Source organism: Colossoma macropomum, unplaced genomic scaffold, assembly GCF_904425465.1.
Source record: "Colossoma macropomum unplaced genomic scaffold, Colossoma_macropomum, whole genome shotgun sequence".
Taxonomy (NCBI): Eukaryota; Metazoa; Chordata; class Actinopteri; order Characiformes; family Serrasalmidae; genus Colossoma; species Colossoma macropomum.
In genome coordinates this window covers 27,040,744-27,061,187 of record NW_023494802.1, presented here as the reverse complement: position 1 = coordinate 27,061,187, position 20,444 = coordinate 27,040,744, and the positions used below count along the sequence as shown (strand labels likewise).

General features: G+C 37.6%; 1 protein-coding gene across 1 annotated transcript; it reads left to right on the top strand.

Moving 5' to 3' along the window:
* Positions 1-4,905: 4,905 nt before the first annotated feature.
* LOC118822546 (calcium/calmodulin-dependent protein kinase type 1G-like) lies at positions 4,906-17,825 on the top strand. Its single transcript, XM_036591664.1, has 10 exons — positions 4,906-5,136; positions 5,261-5,372; positions 8,571-8,693; positions 8,954-9,028; positions 9,555-9,693; positions 9,776-9,899; positions 10,064-10,139; positions 11,813-11,925; positions 12,071-12,149; positions 16,893-17,825. The coding sequence occupies exons 1-10, from the start codon at positions 5,094-5,096 to the stop codon at positions 17,056-17,058; spliced, it is 1,050 nt and encodes a 349-aa protein (XP_036447557.1). The 5' UTR covers positions 4,906-5,093; the 3' UTR covers positions 17,059-17,825.
* The last annotated feature ends 2,619 nt before the right edge of the window (positions 17,826-20,444 follow it).

The following is a 20,444-nucleotide window of genomic DNA, read 5'->3' as shown; positions in this document are numbered from 1 at the left end:
ACAGAATTAGAAAAGTAATTGGTAATTCCCTTTTTTTGTTCATTTGAAGGGATAACTGGCACAAGTCATTTTCTTGGAAGACAACAACAGTGCAACATCTATATAAAACTAAAAATAAAATAAAATCAGCAATTCAGTAGCTATTAACAGTCCTATTTATTTATTTTGGCTATTCAGAATCAGCACTTAGCAGCTGCTTGAATCCTGTTCAGAGACGCTGCTGAGACTCGGGTTCCTTGCCAGCTTCTTATCAAAATTTTTTGTTCCATGTTAAATGGAACAACAACAATATGCAGTCTTACAGGTATGAGTGATTATAAGGGTTACTGTATCTAGAGGTTTACATCTATGATATAAATTCATGCACATTATTATAGCGCTGTACTAAATGTAAAATCTTTGACTTTGTAAGTAGCCTGTTGCAAAGTGGTATGTTTTGATAAGGATACTAACACTGCTAATATAACATTGCTCATGGGATTTGCAATGTTACGTTAGCTCTGCTTTGTCTGTAGTCCGTGTATGTGTTAGGCTTATCCATCAGCATACATGTTACATATTTAGTGTTTAGTATTCATATTTAGCATTTGATGTTTTTGTCTTTGTTACTTGATGCCTCAAAAAAAAAGAAAATAAGCCTGGCCATCAGCCAATTTGACCTAAAAGGAATCTGAATGGGCCATAAGAATTTAGAGACAATGCACCCAATGCAAAAAAAATCTTATTTTAAATTACAGTAAAATAGGACATCTTCAGGCCTTCAAAAACCAAACCTTCAAGCATACATACTTTATATGCTGATTCTGCTGACAGACACTCAATAGTTGTGTTGTTAATTTTATTACAAAACGTAACTTATTAACAGCCGCCTCCTGGTTAACTGTGAGCTGTGGGTGATTTACAGTCATTCAGAGCTATTAGATTTGGCGGCGACTAATCCACTGGCAGAGAGGACATACGAAACAGAGATGTGTGAAGTCCTGCCAAAGAGAGGGAGGAATCCAGCCAGCAAAATCGTTCAAGAGAGAAATTGACTCATTTAAAACTGCTAAGAGAGGGAGATGGCTATAAGTCAGTGGAATATCTCATAAAGACGAGTCATGACTGATTTCAGCAGTAATCCATGGCTACATGAGAATGCTCTACTGCCAGGGACCAGGTTCAAATGTGTTCCCCTGGCATGATTCACCAAAGTCGTGACTTGATGGTGGTGTTATTTGGTTTATATCCTAGTGATATGCTCCACTGTTTAAAAGTTTGGAATTCATATTTACAATAGAATTAAAACCAATTTCGTTGCAGAAAAAATGTATAAAAATATGTTAGTCCTGTGCAACTTCACAGCTCCAAATAACTAGCAAGAACCTACAATAAAAAGATGTGTTAGATGTACACAGAATAATGAACAGAGTAGTCGATGACTGAAATGACTCCAAGTGATTCCAAACATTGAAATGGTAGCATACAGGGGACATACAGTTGTCAAGTCAAAGTTTATTTATATAGTGCTTTTTGCAACAGGTGTTGTCACAAAGCAGCTTTACAGAAAAATCTGGGTCCAAGCCCCCATGAGGAAGCCAATGGCGACAGTGGCAAGGAAAAACTCCCTAAGAGCAAGAAGAAGAAACCTTGAGAGGAACCAAGACTCAAAAGGAGAACCCATCCACCTCTGGTCAACACCGGATAGCAAACAGCATTAGTATAAAATATTAGAATATAAAACGGGGAAAACAGGTGGAGCAATGGTTAGTTAGATATTTTGAGTTTATGCAGCAGCAGCATCAGCAGAAGGGTCAGTTCATGCAGGTGAGGTTTGCACAGCTTTGTACAAGATGAAACTCTATGGTGGTCAAAACGGTGCAGATCAGCCAACAAAGATGGAGCTCTGGTGACTCTAGCAGCTCTGGTGGCTCACATGTGGCGACTCGCTCAGGGGCTCAAAGGGAGGGAGAGCGAGAGAGAGAGAGACAGGTCCGTTTATGGAGAGATATTAGTGAGTTAATAGTGCAACAACTGATATTAGCAAAATGCTTGTGCAAACAGATCAGTTTTGAGTCTAGTTTTAAATGGGAGTGTGTCTGAGTCCCGAATAGAGGTCGGGAGATGATTCCACAATTTTGAGGATACGTAGGAAAATGCTCGACCGCCTGCTGTGGTTTTTCTAGTTCTAGGAACTGTCAGCAAGCCGTTATTTTGTGAGCGAAGCATGCATGTGGGGAAGATACTGCGGGGCCAGGCCATTTAATGATTTATATATTAAGAGAAGGATCTCATACTCTGCACGAAATTTAACAGGTAGCCAGTGTAATGATTACAGGATTGGGGATATATGGTCAAATTTTTTGGTCCTTGTAAGGACTCTAGCAGCTCCGTTCTGGACCAGTTGGAGCTTATTTAGGAAAGTATTGGAGCATCCGGCTAAAATGGTGTTAGAGAAGTCCAGCCTGGAAGTTATAAAGGCATGCACCAGCTTTTCCTCACCGTTTAGGGCTAGAATATTGCATTGTTTAGTAATGTTATGCAAGTGAAAGAATGCGGTTCTAACAATGTTGTATCAAAAGAGAGACTGGAATCGAAAATGACGCCTAGATTTTTTACAGTAGTGCTTGGAATGACCGTATGGCCATCTAAATTTAGTTCAATTTGGAGAGTTGAGATCTATCATTTGGGTCCAAGTAGTAGGACCTCAGTTCTATTAGGATTAAGAAGAAGGAAATTGTTGGTCATCCAGCTTTTGATATTTTTAACACATTCTTTAAGATTATTTAGATTCAGAGCCTCATTTGATTTAGCAGATATGTAAAGTTGTGTGTCGTCCGCATAGCAGTGAAAACTAACGCCGAACCTGCAAATTAGGTTACCAAGAGGTTGCATGTACAGAGAGAAAAGCACTGATCCTTGGGGGACACCATATTGTACTAGCATACGAGTGTTTATTGTTAACACTGACAAATTGATAACAGTCTGTCAGATAAGATCGGAACCAGGACAAAGTCTGTACTGTGCAAAAGTCAGAGACAACTCGTCATTTTTTTTTTTTTTCAGTCAAAAGGCCAGGAAGGTCATTTCCTTTTTCATATACATTGTGACAGATATTCATTTTCCATCATCAGGAAAAAAGCAGAAAACCTATTTAACAGGAAATTGCACAAAAGCCTCAAAAAATGCATACTAGATATTTTAAAGATTTTACTAGGCAGTTCTTTGCCAGCTTCTATTGCCCTAAGAGATCTGGGTTTTGAGATTTCGAAATAAATGTGCAGGGAGGTTTTTCTGCACCAATTTCAGTCTTTGAAGTTGGTTGCATTTTCTGCTTTTCATGATTCAAACACACAATGTTAATCTCAAAAAGATAAGAGCTTTAAGCACTGTTTATCTGATGGTGACAGTTTGGGTGGTCTACATTGTTGTTAGAAGACTCATTTTTCTATATTTTTTAATCAATTTGTTGACCTCCAATTTTGTAAACTACCATTCTTCTCCCTATATTTTTTTGTCTTTCCCCTTTTAAAAGTGGATTATCTTACATCTCATCAAAAATAAATAACTTGTGCTTAATGGCTGCTTTGACTGATTAAAAATGAAGTGTGGTCTCTGACTTTTGTGCAGTACTGTAAGAGGGAATAGACAGGTCAGGACAAAGGGTTAAGAAATGGTTTAAGGTTGTACTAAAACAACAATCCATTCGTTAAATATTAAGACTGTTTTCGTTACAACAAACACAATGAGACTTTATTAACCAAAAGCCACACTTGTATATGTGCTTATGCTGCTCAGTAATCGTCTTCCATCACAAGGAAATGTCATCTCCAGCCTTGGTTATTTAGGTGCCACCCAAATAATCTGTCCAGGCCTCTGTGGACTACCATTTGGACTGTCAGTGAATCTTGTAGGAGCACACAGTCCTTTTTCAGTGTTTTAAGCATATTCAAATGTGATTGATGTGCTTTTCCCGCTAGCCCCTCCTCTTCCACTGTGAGGATGTGTAATCTCCAACCTTGCTGCACGTCTCCCGACAAGCTAATCTGTCGAGGCCACAACGTGCTTTTGGGCGGAGGGTAAGTGAAGAGCATCTTGTAGAACACTTGTCACTGTTTAAACCCTTTAAAATGACTGACAAAGCAATCCTCACTCAAATGGACTGCATTTAATAGGCCACAGTCTTCTCTCGCACTAATGTAATCAGGTAAGTCCAGAATATGGGAGAAGAATAGGCAGAATGTCCTTACTCTGCTTATCTCATCAGTTGCTTTCAAATTGTTATTCATATAAATACATGAATCATTTAATATTTCCTATTAAATCAATCCTCCTACAGAATCCCAGATGTTCCCAGCTTTCTATTCTGGAATTCTAAAAATACAGTCTTTAATACAGTTTCTATTTATTTGCTATAAGGCATATATATGCATGTGTGTATATATACACACACACACACACACACACACACACACACACAAACCTTTGTATAAGACTGCACATTTTAAAGCGCATCATTAAATATGAAGAGTGAGGATTAACAATGTAGTAATACAATATAGTCCTGTTCTTAGAAGATATATTTAGAAGTAATACATATATATAAAGTGTCTTTAATCAATCAATCAATCAATTGATTAATTGGTGGCTGTCAATTGTGTATATTTCTAAATTGTTTTTATTTCTATTTCTATTCTATAGATGTTTAGCTCAAAATATTAGATCTGGCCTGATGCCAAAGGGCTTAATCTTCTTCTGCACCAAACCAGTCCAGTGTTTACTATCTATAAACCAACCAACCAGCGAATTAGGAGACGTTTCTAGTAATTGTCAAGGTAATGTAGGTTAGTCTGAAGGACTGTTGTCATTGCTTATTGGCTGCTCGTGACTAGGAGAGGTATTAGCACACATACATAGGTACGAGTCAGTCACGAGTGCCCTAGAAGTGACAGACAACTAGCTGGTGAGGAGCAGCCTGACCTTTATCACTTGTTTTAAGCCTCGCAGCAGAGAGTGGCTACACACGTGCATTCATTAAGCCTGCGGGGAGCACAGTGGAAACCGCTTCTAAGTGCTTTTAACTTGCTTATGACCGGTTTTGTGTAACAAACCCAATGGCTCCTGGAATATTTGGAAATTTGTTGCCTCCCAACAAAGGTACAACTGATATGTTTTGTTCTCTGTAAATTAACCTTACATGGACTGGTTAGAAAACATAATTTTTCATATTTTTAACTGAATAATTGTAAGTTATAAGACCTTTTTTTCTACGGTGGAATAGAAGTCCTTGCAGAAACTAGTGGTGAAATGGGTCACAAAGAAGCTGACAATTGCTGGAAGAGGAACATTGATAATATTCGAGAGGTTTTTGACTTCATGGAGGTGCTGGGATCGTGAGTACATTGTGTTTTTTTCTCTTTTTTTGCACTGATTTTTTCTTTTTCTTATTTTGTAGGGTTTGCATGACAATGCCACTACTACTAATATTATAGATGCTAAATTACAGAAGTTCATGTGTGGTTAGTTTATTCCTGGTCTTACTATGGCTAGCAATAAGGCTGGGCTGTGAGTGACCAGTACAGTAAAAGTCTCAAATTATGTGTTTCACCTGAACAAACTTCAATAATGTCTATAGCACTACTGTTTTGTCGACGTGGTACAAGTCACAAAGGGAAAGATCTTATGTAATTGCTGATTAAACATGAGGTTTTATTAAGCATCACTGATTCTGGAGGAACATCTAAAACAGTTGGGGAAGTGCATAGTGTAGATCTAAATGACTTGAAGAAGCTTGCTTCTGATTGGCAAGAATAAAATGACTGAACTGTGAAGTGTTTGAAACAGGAATGCACCGATATGAGAATTGTGGGCCAAAGCTAGTATCAGATATCTTTAATGTATATATCTGCTAATGCAGACGCCAATACATAAACATTTATAAAGTGTTGAAATTGGGACTGTATCTACTTGAATTAGCATTACAGAGGAATATAACATTTCTGTTGTGTTACAAATGCAATTAAATGAATAAAGTGTAGATATTTTAGCCCACCACTGCCTAAACATTCTGCTCTTCTGAAGTACAATATGTGACAAAATATTGGTTTGAAATATCCATCAAATCTAAAACTCTGTCCAGTGTAGATCATTTTTTAAAGCAGTTATCTGCCGATACTGATATGATTCCAAAATCATTGTGCATCCCTAATCTGAAACATGCTCTTCCTTCCCCAAGACCCTTTGCAGTATTGCTGTCCTGCTGAAAAAAGACTAAAATCTTACAAAAACTGTAGTTTTCAGCTGTTCCTGTTGAGCACTGTTTTCTAGTGCCAAGATCCTCATCCTCATCATTAAGTTAATCAAGCCAAGCATTGTGCTATCATAATGTATGTGTACATATATGAACTAATATATCCACATTGCAAAGTGTAGTTACTAGATGGTACACCTAAGCTTTGTAAAATATGTTCTTTAACATCGTTCATGGCATGTATAGGTCAGTGTAACAGTGTGGATCTAGACCAGAGATTAGCCTACTTCAGAGGCACCATACTGTAAACAATGCCTAGTCCCAACACCAGCCGATTTTCTTCCTATCACAGCTGATCAATGTTGGCCTATTTTCAACCTCTAAAGCAGACAGAGACCGACTGACACACATGATGGGATTTGAATGAGGCCTACTTTTACAGATTGAAAGCCCGGATAGGCTAGGCTAGGCCTCAATCTTGTCCAGTTTGGAAACACTGTCTGAATATGTGCTTCAAATTCTTAATGTTCCTTCCTTTTTAGTGATCATTTTTCATTCATTCATTATTCATTGTTTAGTAACCTTGATCTCTAGTATGCTCTGCTAAAACTGTCTAATGTAAAATATAGAACTATATACTCTGCCAGAACTGTGTAATGTAAAATATAGAACCATATACCCTGCCAGAACTATGTTTAATGTAAAATATAGAACTATATACTCTGCCAGAACTGTGTAATGTAAAATAGAGAACTATATATTCTGCCAGAACTATGTCTCTCCTCAATGAATGGTGGGAGCTTTAGGGTTAGACAGGGTTTAGACTATGACACATGCGTGGGCAGTCAGTCTGAGAGCGTTAATCAGTCTAGCAGACAGGAATATGCATCACCATATTGATACTGGCTCACATGGTGAAGAAAGCTTTAGGAATTACATGCCCAGTAGATCAGGGGTCACCAGCCCTCCTGGAGATCTACCTTCCTGCAGGTTTCAACTCCAACCCAAATCTAACAAGGACTTTCAGGGAGGGTTTGATTATGGTTGGAGCTAAAGTCTACAGAAAGGTAGACCTCCAGTAGCAGGGTTGTTGACTACTGCAGTAGATGAACTTGCTGCCTGATCATATACAATCAAAATGGACTTCATGCACTCAAAAAACGTATATAATGTAAAACGGTTTCCTAAAAACAAACCAGTGTTTTAAGACTACCTTTTTCAAGGCTAATAATAACTTGAGTAGTGCTGGGCAATGCAGTAAAATTGGCAATATCATTATCTTTTCTAAATATATTACAGCATCAGACAATATGTAAATTTACATTATTAAAGTTAATAATAATACTTTGCAAACCTGACAGTGTTTGATTGGTCTGTTTTGTTCTATTTTCTTCAGTTACAATAAACAAAATAGCTTGTTTTGACTGGACTGTTTGTTCCATGATTTGATGTTATTAGTATTTTGGTATTTTATGGCATATTTTCAATTATTGTTTCTATTTCTATTCTAAAATATTACCCAGTACCCAGTAACTGACACATTGCAGTTAACCGTCAGGGTCTGGGTACTATGTGAATTGCAAAAAAACAAACAAGCAAAAAAAATTAAAAAGTTACAAAAAAACGATATGAAATATAAATAAAATAAGCTTACAGATCATCATGGATACAAGTTCATTATTTAGCAAAAATGCTAAAAGTGAAAAGCAAGATTATGGTATGTCAATATTACTGTATATGTGTATAAACAATATATCATCGTTTATACTTTTTAGAGATACACCATGGGTGTTTTTATTCACTGTCTGATAACCTTGATTTCTTTTTGAACGTGAATGAAGTGTCACTCCTCACTGAATAACAAGAGTCTTCAGGTTAGACAAGGTTTAGACTATGACACGCACTCAGTCAGTCTGAGAGTCTTAATCAGTCTGGCAGACAGGAATATGCATCACCGCATTGAGCCCAGCTCCCCAGTTGAGAAGAGCTGTGTCATAAGCTACAGAGAATCTGAATGAACACTGACCATAGCTGTTAACATATTTACTGTTGCTAACATGAGTGAGGCAGACATTAGTATATAACAGTATCTTACTTCTTAGACTGGTATAAATTAGTAGTTTCTATTAGCGATTAACGTGTTTGTATGAGTTGTTTAGAGAACATCATAGTGAGAGTTTCCTTACATTACTGAGGCTTTTGTCTGAATGATATTGGTATAAATAAACTTAATGGATTGTCTGATTTAGGATGTCTGCAGTACAAGGTAAACTCTCCAGTTTTATGCATGTAAACTTATGCTACCTTAATCAACTCTCTCTCTCACTCTCTCTCTTTCTAGGGGAGCGTCTTCTGAAGTCTTCATGGTAAAGGAGATAAAGACAGGAAAAAAGTATGCCATGAAGTGTGTGGTAAAGAAGAACAGAAATACCAGCTTGGAGAATGAAATTGCAGTTCTGAAGAGGTGAAAGTTCTTATTAGAGATGACATGAAACCGCATTTTCTTTACTGATACCAATACCTTAAACCTTGAGGCTAGATTTGTCACAGGATTGGATTCATTCTTTTCCCCCACTGATATCTAATCCAGCATTTTCTGCTGATATTGCACAGATACTGATGCTTATCGATAACAATATGCCATCTCTAATTATAATGCAGCTGATTAAGGGCTGTAATATATAACATTACAATATGTTTACCTCTCCATTTTGTCTTTTTTAGGATCAAACATGAGAACATTGTGGCTTTGGAAGATTTCTATGAAAGTCACACCCATTACTACCTTGTCATGCAACTGTAGGTATCTTGCACTGTACTGATATTATGAAAAAACATTGGTTAACAGGTTCAATTTAGACTCCAAAAAGAGGGCTGCACAGATATCATATTTTTTTTTATCTTTTTCATGATATGAATTTCCATGATAAATACATCATTCAGAGCTGTGCTGATGGGTCAAATTACAGCACACATACAACAACAGACTAGCAGTAATGTAGTGCTAAGAGTGGAGCCTTTCCCTGGAGGCAGCTTGAACTGTGCACTTAACCACTATAAAGTCAAGCACATAGCATGCATGTGCACAGCTTAACTCCTTAACTACTAGTTTGTACAAGTACACTGATGATTATTCTTACTCTCATTGTTGTGTGTAAAATGCGTAATTCGGAAATGGCTACTGTTTCAACAAACCCACATCACCATTCAGATCTTTTTAAGGAATTAAATATATACCTCATTATTTTTGTGTGCTTTACAATGCACTGAACCTTCTCTTGTAATTGTGATGTTTTAGTTTTTCTTCTTTATTCTTACCTTGTAGAGTTTCAGGTGGTGAGCTGTTCGACCGGCTCTTGAACCAGGGCATGTTCTCAGAGAAGGATGCTAGTCTGGTGATCAGACAAGTTTTGGAGGGAGTCAATTACCTGCATAAGAATGGGATAGTACACCGTGATCTGAAGGTATGGAGCACACGAAGGTCAACACGTACATGCACACATACATGGATCAAAAGGTTGAAAATCTTTCTTTTTTTCCCCACAGCTAGAGAACTTGCTTTATTACAGCCAAGATGACAATTCCAAGATAATGATCAGTGACTTCGGTCTTTCCAAGATAGAGGACAATGGCATAATGTCTACAACCTGTGGAACTCCTGGCTATGTGGGTAAGGAGGCCTGGGTGAGGGCTTTGAAAGAGATCAGCGAGATCAACCTTACGACATTTGATTACTTATAAACAGACCTGCACTCCAGCAATATATTGACTTTTGTGGAATACAACTTAATTGGAATCCATTTCAATGAAATAATGGTGTTTCTTTGCCTACAGCTCCTGAAGTGTTGGGTCAAAAGCCCTACAGTAAAGCAGTGGACTGCTGGTCTATTGGAGTCATCACTTACATCCTGTGAGGACTCTTGCTACTGCTGACTTAAGCGATCCTATAGCAACCTCCATTGCACCATCTGCCACACACCTATTGCACACATATTGCATAAAAGTCAACATTGATGACTACCAACGGGCATCTAAGAAGAGCCATACATCAAAACAAAAGGGTCTGATAGGATTTGGAAATAGACTTCCGAGCATTAGTCACTTTAATCACTCAGTAGTCAGCTTAATCCATGTTGTTGTCGCAGTGACAGTGTAGTCAGTGAATAGGTTCCCCCTAGTGGCTGTAAACACACACATGGACTTAGGTACCACCCACATACATGCTACCTCTTGTATACTGTTAAATTAGCCAGGTCCACTTTAAATTTGGGGAATGGAGAATTTCACCAATTTCTCAGTATTTCTGCACAATTCAAAGTCATCCAGAGTGGTTTGAAGTTTGCACTGCATGGATTTCTTTACAGTGGTAGTGACAGTAACCATTGGTCATGATTATATATTTTTTTTAAAGTCAGTGTCTCTAAGTGTCATTTTTTTAAAGTCCCCTCTAAGGCAACCACCTGAGGAGCTTTTCTGAGTTCCCAACTTGACCAAAGCTTAATTTATTTAAAAGGCCTCCTAACTTTTGTCTCAGGTAAAAAAAAGTGAATGTGGTGTCCTTGTTATAAGCTGAAATTGCTTAAATTTTTCCCACTCCCTCCAGTTTGTTCACTGATGATTTCCACCTGCAGGCTAGATCTCTCCCAAATCAAATAGTGCCCCTAGGTTGGGGGAATAAAAGCTGAGTGCTTTTTCCTCTCAGGCTGCTCATGAAAGAGAGCTGCAAAGTCACTGAGATTCAAACTCATGATCTCCTGATAAGCACTTAGTCGAATCACGATATTATGGGGAAAAAAAAATGAAATGGTAACAAAAGGTTTAATAACATCAAATAAGGAGTGATTTTTGACACTCTTCTTTTTGAGCAAATTCATCTAAGCACAGGTAACTGTCCTTTATTTAAGCACAGGCAGTTGTCAGAGCAAAAGGATCTTGAGTGCTCTGAATTAATTCACATTTTCTAGTCTTTTTGGACCAATTTAAGCAAATTTGTGGCTCCAGAGTGTGGATCTCAACTGTCTGGCTTCCTTATCATCAGTAGGTCATGAGTTCAAATCCCAGTGTCGCCACAGCTTTCTTAGAAGAGAAAGCTCTCAGTTCTGACTGCATATATATATTTCCATATGACTAATGTTCACTCCCTCAATAACAACCTGGACTAACATTAACTGTAACACACTGGTTACACAGTGGTTGAAGAGGGAATACTGAAAGAAGCCTGATATATATATAAAATCATCATTCAAGCTTGATATATTTTATTATGCAAAAAAGTGGAGCTGTATAAATAAGGATTTATAAGCTATTTAGGATAGACAGAGTTAGTATTGGTACTCAGCATCGGCCAATACTGTGTGCATCCCTAACAGAAAACTCACCCTCAGCAACCAAAGCAAAATGCATTTTTTGTGTAGAAATGTATTTTTCCTCAAGGGGTCCACCAAAATGTCTTTGTAATCTCAGAATTTTTTATATTACTCATATTTAAATGTTCTCCCTGAGTGTTTTGTGAGCATTCTGAAGCATTCATTATGTTTTGAAGTGTGGAGAATGAAAAACATGATGTATGATTTGTCGCTGCAGTCTTTGTGGATATCCCCCTTTCTATGAAGAGAGTGAGAGTCTTCTTTTCTCTAAGATCAAGAAAGCAGAGTATGAGTTTGACTCTCCCTTCTGGGATGACATCTCAGAGTCTGGTAAGAGTTCTGCCTTCTCTCCAATCTGTGTACAGACTCAGCAACCTTGCATATCATCCTTTAGTGTGTGGATGCAATTCAGTTCTAACAAGTCAACCATTTCATTCAAGTCATTTAATGATAACTTTATGTGTCACATTTTTAGCAAAAGATTTTGTTCGTAACCTGATACAGAAGGACCCTGAGCTGCGCTACACAACAGAGCAAGCTCTAAAACATCCCTGGTAAGAAAGTTTTTCCCCAATTTTCTCCACAATTTTGTTGTATCCAATTCCACCCACCAGTTAGGCCTCCCCAGTCACATGATACCAAGCGAAGACAAACACAAGCTTCCTCTGACTCATCTAACTTGAGCTGCCGCTAACACAATGTCACAGGACAGCTGAATGTACTTGGAGGAGTTTGCTAACTGCCAGTTTTGTTGTGTCTGCTAACAGACGCCTGCGCTGGCTAGCACTGTGCTGAATGATAGGGGAGAGTGAGGACTATCCGTCCCACCCAGACAGACAGAGGCTAATTGTGCTCTATAGGACTCCTCACCCCAGATAGATGTAGCATTACTGGGGATCGAACCCACAGTCTCCTGATGATAGGGTCAATGTTTAGACAGTTCCCAAGCAATACCAAAAAGGGTTGTTTGGAGCAATGAAGAAACACCTTTAATTTCCTATAGAATCTCTCAATGGATGGTTCTTTAAAGAACTCTTTTTAGCTGGTGCTGCATTTTTCTTTCCACAGACACCTCTTAAAAAGTTCTTAAAAGAACTCCTAAGGATTCTTCTTTTTCAAAAATTGTTGTTTGTAGAACTTTTGCTTAAAAGGTTCTTCTGGATCCATAACTGGTTCCTACAAGAACCAAAATCTTCAGATTCAGTTCTTCAAAGCTTTGTTATGAAACCAAGCCAGGGGTAACCAAACTAAACAGGGGCTCTTTATAAGGTCAAATTAGTCTTTATAAGCTCAAAAGAAAAAAGTTTAAGGTTATCAAACATTAGCTAGCTTACTAGCCAGCGCATGCTAGACCATTATATCTTGCATTAGCTCATTAATTGTTTAATTACACTTGTATGTTTTTGAGACAAGTATAGACACAGTGCCAGTAACTTGTTATATGTTTGTAAATGTTAGGAATAGTTTATGAAACCCCACCGATATATATTTTCACTGACGTTTCACACAGTCTATGAAGATCCACAAAAACTAACTGTAACGCACCCGCATGGAGTGAGGCTAAAGATAACTAAAGCAGGATGATGCATGAAACTACAGAAAGACAAATGATAATATTAGAGCCCCCTCAATATATTTCAGTTATGTTGTGAATACACAGTTAGGCCTAATTCTTAAGCTTTAAATGGCGAATTGATGGTTATACACTGACAGATTTGCACACCAGCCGACTTACTTACTCCTATCTTACTTCTGGTTTCTATAAAATAACATTCCACGTAACAGTAGAGTTTATCCAAATTAAAGCCTATTTTTTTTGTTTTTGTTTATTTTGATATATTTTAAGGAAACGTGGGGTGTGTATTCACCAGCCACGTTATTAGAAATACTTAGCTAGCTTGTTAGCTAACTTTGGTGGTATACAGACTGCGACTGCTACTGCAGACAATTTCATCAGTGATGAGTTTCATCCCACACTTTTGGCTGGATATTTTTAGGCAGTGAACCACTTTCCACCAAGCAGCGACACCACTACCATGCCAGATTCACTAGGGGCAGCCTGCCCACTCAAAACGCTAGAGTATTCAATGAAAGTGAGTGAATGGAGCTAAACATCTAAAAATGCTAATTTTGTTTTTAGTCATTCACATGGGAATTTCCTTTAATTTTGAGACCATAAATGAATGCATTACACTAAAAATCAATTAAACCTTACCAATATCCTTACATTTTGCCATAGCAAACAGGTGTTGAGCAGTAGGACGCCAGTGTTAATGTACAGAGGGCTTAGTTCACGAGCTGACTCGTTCATTGGCTAAGAAAAGTGTTTCGCACTCACTGACAATCGATATAAAAGGGGACTGTTGCTGGAGCAGGGGCGAGATTTATGGATAGGCTAAACCTTTACTAGGGGGGTCCTGCTCCCCCAGGAGGATTTATTTTTTAGTGTGTGTACAGTGCATTATGCAAAGATCTTTTACGCCTTAAATACTACATCTGTCCACCTACACAGATAAAAGAAAGGTATTGAAGTCAGACAGTGGTATCTCCCCTCTTAGATAAGATGCAGGTCCTAAATATGTTATTCAAATACACAGATTACAGATTGGTATAGGTTCAAGTTATGCAACCAGATAAGAGTGTGATTTGACAGCACAAAAATAATATTTTCTCTAGTCTCACAAATTTGGATATATTCAGGGAATAACATTTCAGATTCAGATTCAGTAATAATTAACTGAAAGCTTAAACCACACTCACTTGTATTGTTCTTGATCACAACCCTTTATCAGACTTACTTCTTCAGCTTGGTTTTCTCTCACTCCTTGCCTGTTTAGTAACATGTAATTGATTTAGTAACATGTTAATGTTTAATTGAACTCAGATTTACAAGACCTAAAAGACAAATGAGTTCTTTTTTTTAAACTGGCAAAAATGTTTTCACCTGACTGGTAGGTTACTGACCTGCCCCCTTTTAATTATCATCTACAGACTGAGAGATTATGTATAAACATGCATTATCATCAACACATCAACAGAATTAGCTATATGAAGTAAAAACAATATATAACTTATATTGTATATTGTAGAGAGGGGACTTACAACTCTGTAATGTCCTCCGGGTTTCTCATATGCTAGAGGGTGGTTTATAAATGCTTAAAGACTTTTAATATAAAAGAATACCAGAATCATTTCCTGAACACAGAGCAGCAAAAACATTTTGACACCTTGTTATATTTTTAAAATACAAAATACAAATACAAGGTGAAATACAAACGTCTACTTTCTAAAGGAAAGTTTTGGGCAAGTGATTCGAAACTATTTTAAAGTTTCATTTTTAGCCATTTAGTTCCTATTTGTTGGGTACTCACTCGCAGGTGCCCTCTGGTGTAGTAGCATGGCTCTGATATAATGGACCACTGTAGTCGTGCGTCATTCTGTAGTCCTCGTTATGTCCATATTAGGAACTCCGGGTCTAAGCTCCATTTCTCTATGTCCAGAATGAATAGGGTTTTCGAAAAATCGCCTCTATCGCCCCCTGTGTTAAATAAAAATGTTCAGAACCCGATACGTTTTGTCCTGTGTACATTTTTCTTCCAAATACCACTGGATCCTCCGAATTACGAGGTCGTTAAAGAGCTATAATACAAATATTGCCACATGGGAGCTAAAGCTACCATTACTGCGCATCAATTTGATGTCACTAAGCTACACGAAACTAAGGCGGGCTGTGATGGTGCTCTGACGAGCTGTGCTACCTTATCGAAATGTTCTACTGTAGCGCATAATTACAAGTATACCTGTAAATAAAACCTCTGGGTGGGATATTTTGATGGGCTTCTTATCAAAGAAAAGGTACGTTTGTAGATCTTTTCAAATCAAGGTAAAAGGACAGATCTATACCGACAGATCTGTACCTGCTTAAGGAGGCGGCCAGTCTAATGATGTCAATTCAATGTGCAGTAGCTTTAGCTCACCTTTAGCAATATTCATATTTCAACTCTTTAACGACATCATAATTCGGAGGATCCAGTGGTATTCGAGAGAAGAATGATTGGCTTATAAATTACAAGGTTTGAAATAATTGGCTTACAACTTACGATGTCTGATACGATTGGCTGAACTAATGTTCTAGGTTTCCCCAATGCCAAACAGAGGACGATTGTCATCTTTTGTTATGTTAGAAAATCTCTGGAGGCACCACCGAGTCTTCTGTGGATTAGAGCAGCAGCAGCAACCCCCACGCTATCACAGTATATATTGTGAATTTGGAGACACAATAGCACAGTTTGATAATGAAGAATAAATGCAAAATACTGTCGATGATTTGAACTAACGATGTACATTCATTTGGGGGCGTGGACTACATAATATTTACAACTGGCCTAGGGACGCCCCTGTACTGGAGTAACAGTGTCGAAACATTTATGCTATAGAGACACATTTTATGCTGTATGTCTATATATTATTTCCCATTTACAAATGCCAGTTTTGCTCAAAAGCCCCGTAGGATCATATGCCTTTTATTTTGGACTCTCTCGCGAGAATGAAATGGTCTGTCATACAAATAAAACTTGCTCAACAGCACTTTTGTGGTCAGAAACTTAGCAATGATGGGTAGTGTAGAAGAGAGCTGACAAATTATGCATGACAACAGATGGGCTACAGTCTGTAGCTGTAAACCTAAAATCCTAAAAATAAAGATTCCTAAATGGTTCTTGCTTTGGATGTATTGTTCTAGAGGGAACAACATGGTACAAAGCCTTGATATTATGTGGCGGTTCTTAAACTTTCAAACAAAAATGGATCCTTAAAAATAAGCATCTATTGAAGGTGATTATCTCATCAAGTCCTTTTTGGCATCTGCATATATATTATACTACTGTTGTAACATCTAGCAGGTATTAAAGCTTGAGTGAGAATCCTTCCTCTCCCCCTAAACACAGCACAGCATCAGTTCATAGTCATTATCCAGCCAACCCATCGATGTAGTGCTCATTTTTCAATGCATCAAAATGTCTAGAAGGTGGTTCAAGGTTTGGAAATGGTAAAGTCAATGAACAAAATAATTCCATAGCACCTACCTCTCTGTTTTAGTCTCTGATTGCACCAGAATGCACTAGAATTTCCATATTATCTGTACGAGAGCACTTGCCCCCCTTCTCAACTTTTTCATTCCTCATGAGTTTTCGTGTCTGCACTTTATTGCCACTGCATGAGACTCTGCGTAGGAGGAGATTTAGAGCAAAATCCAGAATTCTGCAGTGCTTCACAGTTTCTCTGTTTTTTCTCTTCAGGATCATGGGGAAGACTGCCCGGAGCATGAACATCCTCCGCTCTGTCAGCGTGCACATTCAGAAGAACCCACAAACAAACTCTCACACACACGCTATGCATTCAGGCTTTTGGAAAGATACTCTCTTTTCTATAAGCCAGAGGAAGATCACTGTAGATGTGCAGTAAGGTGTGCTGCAGATGTGCAGTGCTGATTGAAAAGTTTCAACTCATCAAAAAGGTGTTTGAAATGTGTATTTAAGCAACTCAAGAACACGAGAAGCAGTATGTTATCATGAATATCACCAAGGCTGTGATTTGGTCACAGCTGCAGCTTGATGGGAAGCGTTGTATTGCTTTTATACAATTGTTTTAGAAAGAAAAGAAAACAAGAGACACCAAGACACCCCAAATATATGTTTCATATTGACAGTTTCTTCTGCCAAAAAAGGCAGGCCCAGCATTTTGAAGTAAAGACACTGTTATTGTTACTTACTGACCATTGGTCAGCAAAATGATACAGGTATGGTGGGAAAACATGCTGTTATCAGATATAACAGCAACATTTTTTGGCTAGTCAGGTTGTGTCGCCTGAACTAACTGTTGTGTATATATTGTTGATAATATTATTATATACTATTTTTTCAATTTAGATTATTATTATTTTCATACAGGGAGATTCACTCAAAATAGGCCCCAAACATTCTGTTTTAACTCCCATTAGGATGAAACAATCTGAACCAAAAAAAATATGCTACATACCTTGACGTATGTGTAATCGATTGCATTACATGCGATGCTGGAAGTGATATCCGTTTTCCTGCCAGACACATGAAGGGGCACGGAGGTATGCACCTGGGAGTTGCAAATGGAGGTTAAATGTTGCAACGGCTGCCCAGTGCCTACCTTATCGCTTTGACGCAGGGGCATCCCAACTTGTTCAAAGCTCCATATACTGAGGAGCACATTGAACGTTGTTTTGTTCAGATTGCTTCGTCCTAGTAAGAGTTATTACAAAATATTCAGGGCCTCTTTCGAGTGAATCTCCCTGTATTATTATGTTTATAATTATACTCCATTTGATTTTATTTTAGACTAGAAAAGAATACTTATATTGTATACAATAAAATTTTTGTATGTTGCATTTGTTTTACTTACTAGTTACAAATGATGCATTTTTTAAGGATTTTTACTTCTTGAGTATTTTTATTTGAAAAATAAAATATTTAATGTTGTCTTACTGAGTTCAGTTATCGTCTTGCATGACACATACCAGGCTTAGTGTTGTATATACAGTATTTTTTCTACTGCTTATGTTATATAATATAGTGTCAGAAATAATAAAAGCAAGTCTATTAAAGATTACCAGCACTGCAATCTGAGAAAAATGTGGCACATTTTAGGAAATGCAATTTCCAGTCAAGCCACATCTACACGTTCATATCTCTGTTCAGTCATTAATGATCAGAGTAAAGGACATGACTGCAGAATGTTGATAGAAGACTTTGCTGGAGATCATGCAGGGGATGCAGTAAACTGATATGGTGCCACAGAGGACACTGTTTTTCTCTCAGAATAACTCCCAATGGACAACCAGGCCACAGTTTGGAGAAGCAAAGCTAAAAGTGGCATGCACTGTTAGAAGGTTTAACAAGATTTGATTAGAACTGTTGTTGTGAACATGTTAGCATTTGGTCTAATGTTTAGTATTTTAGGGTTATTTAAGTCTATACCCTGCTGGAAAAAACAGCACAGACCAGCATGCATTCCATGCTGGTCTAAGCAGGTTTATGCTGATCTGGTGCTGGTTTAGCTGGTCACCCAACATGGTCATGCTGGTTGACTGGCATACCAGCATCCAAAACTCAACATTTGCTGGTCTGTGCTGGTTTTTCTAGCAGTGTAGTTTCTCCCCTGTGCTTTTTTTTGCACTTCATTTTTGCTGACCTATACAGACTCCAGGTTTCACTTATTCACTCTAACACTCTTCCATTTTACATCATTTGCTTCGTGGAAAATAACCACCTGTAAAGGATATAAAAAAACAAAGAAAGATGGAGTCAAAAATACCACCAAAGTACCGCAATAAAGGAAACTATTTCCTTTGAAACGTAAAAGAGTAACTGTTTTAAAAGATAAATTAAAAGTTCTTTGTTTGGTGGGATGTGGTGCAGTGGTACTGGTCGTTGCACACAAGACAAATAGAATTAGTTGTTGGCAGTTATATTTTACAATGATGTGAGATTAGTTTGATGTTTTAATAAAAACAATACATTCAAATGCACAGGATTTTAAAACTATTTTTATATGTAAAAAATTACTTACTCAAGTACAGATCTTCCAAAATAATGTTAAGGAATAGTAATCAAGTTACAGAGCCCAGCTAGGGCGTCCTTTCTTAATAAAAATAATGCTTACCAATGCAATCAGGGATTCTTACACATTACTATGAGCTGTGGCCATGCATGATTTTTATTTAGCCATTCAAAGAGGTTTGGTGTGAAATGCTCTGTTCTAGAGAAACTTACAGAGTCAGAATTGTTCACAGTGGCGGTGATAGGAACCAGACATCTGACATGCCTCTGAAAACTACCTCACAAAAAGAAATGGTTATGAATATTAATATGTTGCCTGATGCCTGAGGCATTGTTTTACAATAGTTCTGAGAGAACATTTTGGCCTAAAGTGTATTCCCACATCACCAAAGCAAATTCAATAATACAGCCAAAAATATCCAAAAAGCATTATTTCTGTTTGAATTGGGTACAGTGACGTCTGTGGAACGGTTTTCAGTGTGGCATCTTATATGACGTGCATTATGATATTAATGATTTGTGAACTGATGCCCTCTTAATGGCATAATAACCAACTGATCTTCAGCAAAACCATCCTAAGACCTTTTCAGCAATAATATTCATTATTAATTATTATTAAAATGTTATTATCAGTGGGTTTATAGGGATAGGGCACTGTAGTGTTACTGTCCAGGAGCACCAAAGGATCTTAATCTCGCCCTGGTTGTAAGATAAACTAGTCCCCAAAGCAAACTTGTTTTTTCAGATTTACCACAATTTTACCATTAGCATCATTACAAATACAAAACTCACAAGACACATGTAAATTAACTGGACATTTTGGATAGTAAATAAAATGGTTATATTTGTGTTGTAGACATCACTACCCCTGGTTCCTATCACCACCACTGTAAAGCAGTCTGAGTTGGTAAGTTTCTCTACAATGAACCATTTTACATCAAATCACTCTGAATAACTTTGTTTACATCTCAACTACTGAATTATGCAGAATTCCTGAATAAACTGTGGACTTGTACTTCCCCACCACCAGAGAACTGTAAAGAAGAAGAAGAAACAGAGTAAAATAGAGCTCAAACAGTACTGACATTCTTCATTGCTTTTTTGTGCCTTTCTGTAACTGTTGAACACAGAGCATTTAAAGCTGCATTGTACCACTAGAGGGCGCACTAAGACAAAGTATTAAAGGGATAAGTAAGTCTGTAAGATAGTACGTTACAGTACATGCACTCTATGGCCACTAAAAGGACCAGTTTAAAATGT

What these genes read in the sequence shown, in the direction of transcription:
- LOC118822546 (XM_036591664.1), top strand. Translation starts at nt 5,094, where the DNA reads ATGGCTCCTGGAATATTTGGAAATTTGTTGCCTCCCAACAAAG. An exon ending in GGATGACATCTCAGAGTCTG is followed by an intron (nt 11,926 to 12,070) that starts GTAAGAGTTCTG and finishes TCACATTTTTAG; the next exon opens with CAAAAGATTTTGTTCGTAAC. An exon ending in CAAGCTCTAAAACATCCCTG is followed by an intron (nt 12,150 to 16,892) that starts GTAAGAAAGTTT and finishes TTTTCTCTTCAG; the next exon opens with GATCATGGGGAAGACTGCCC.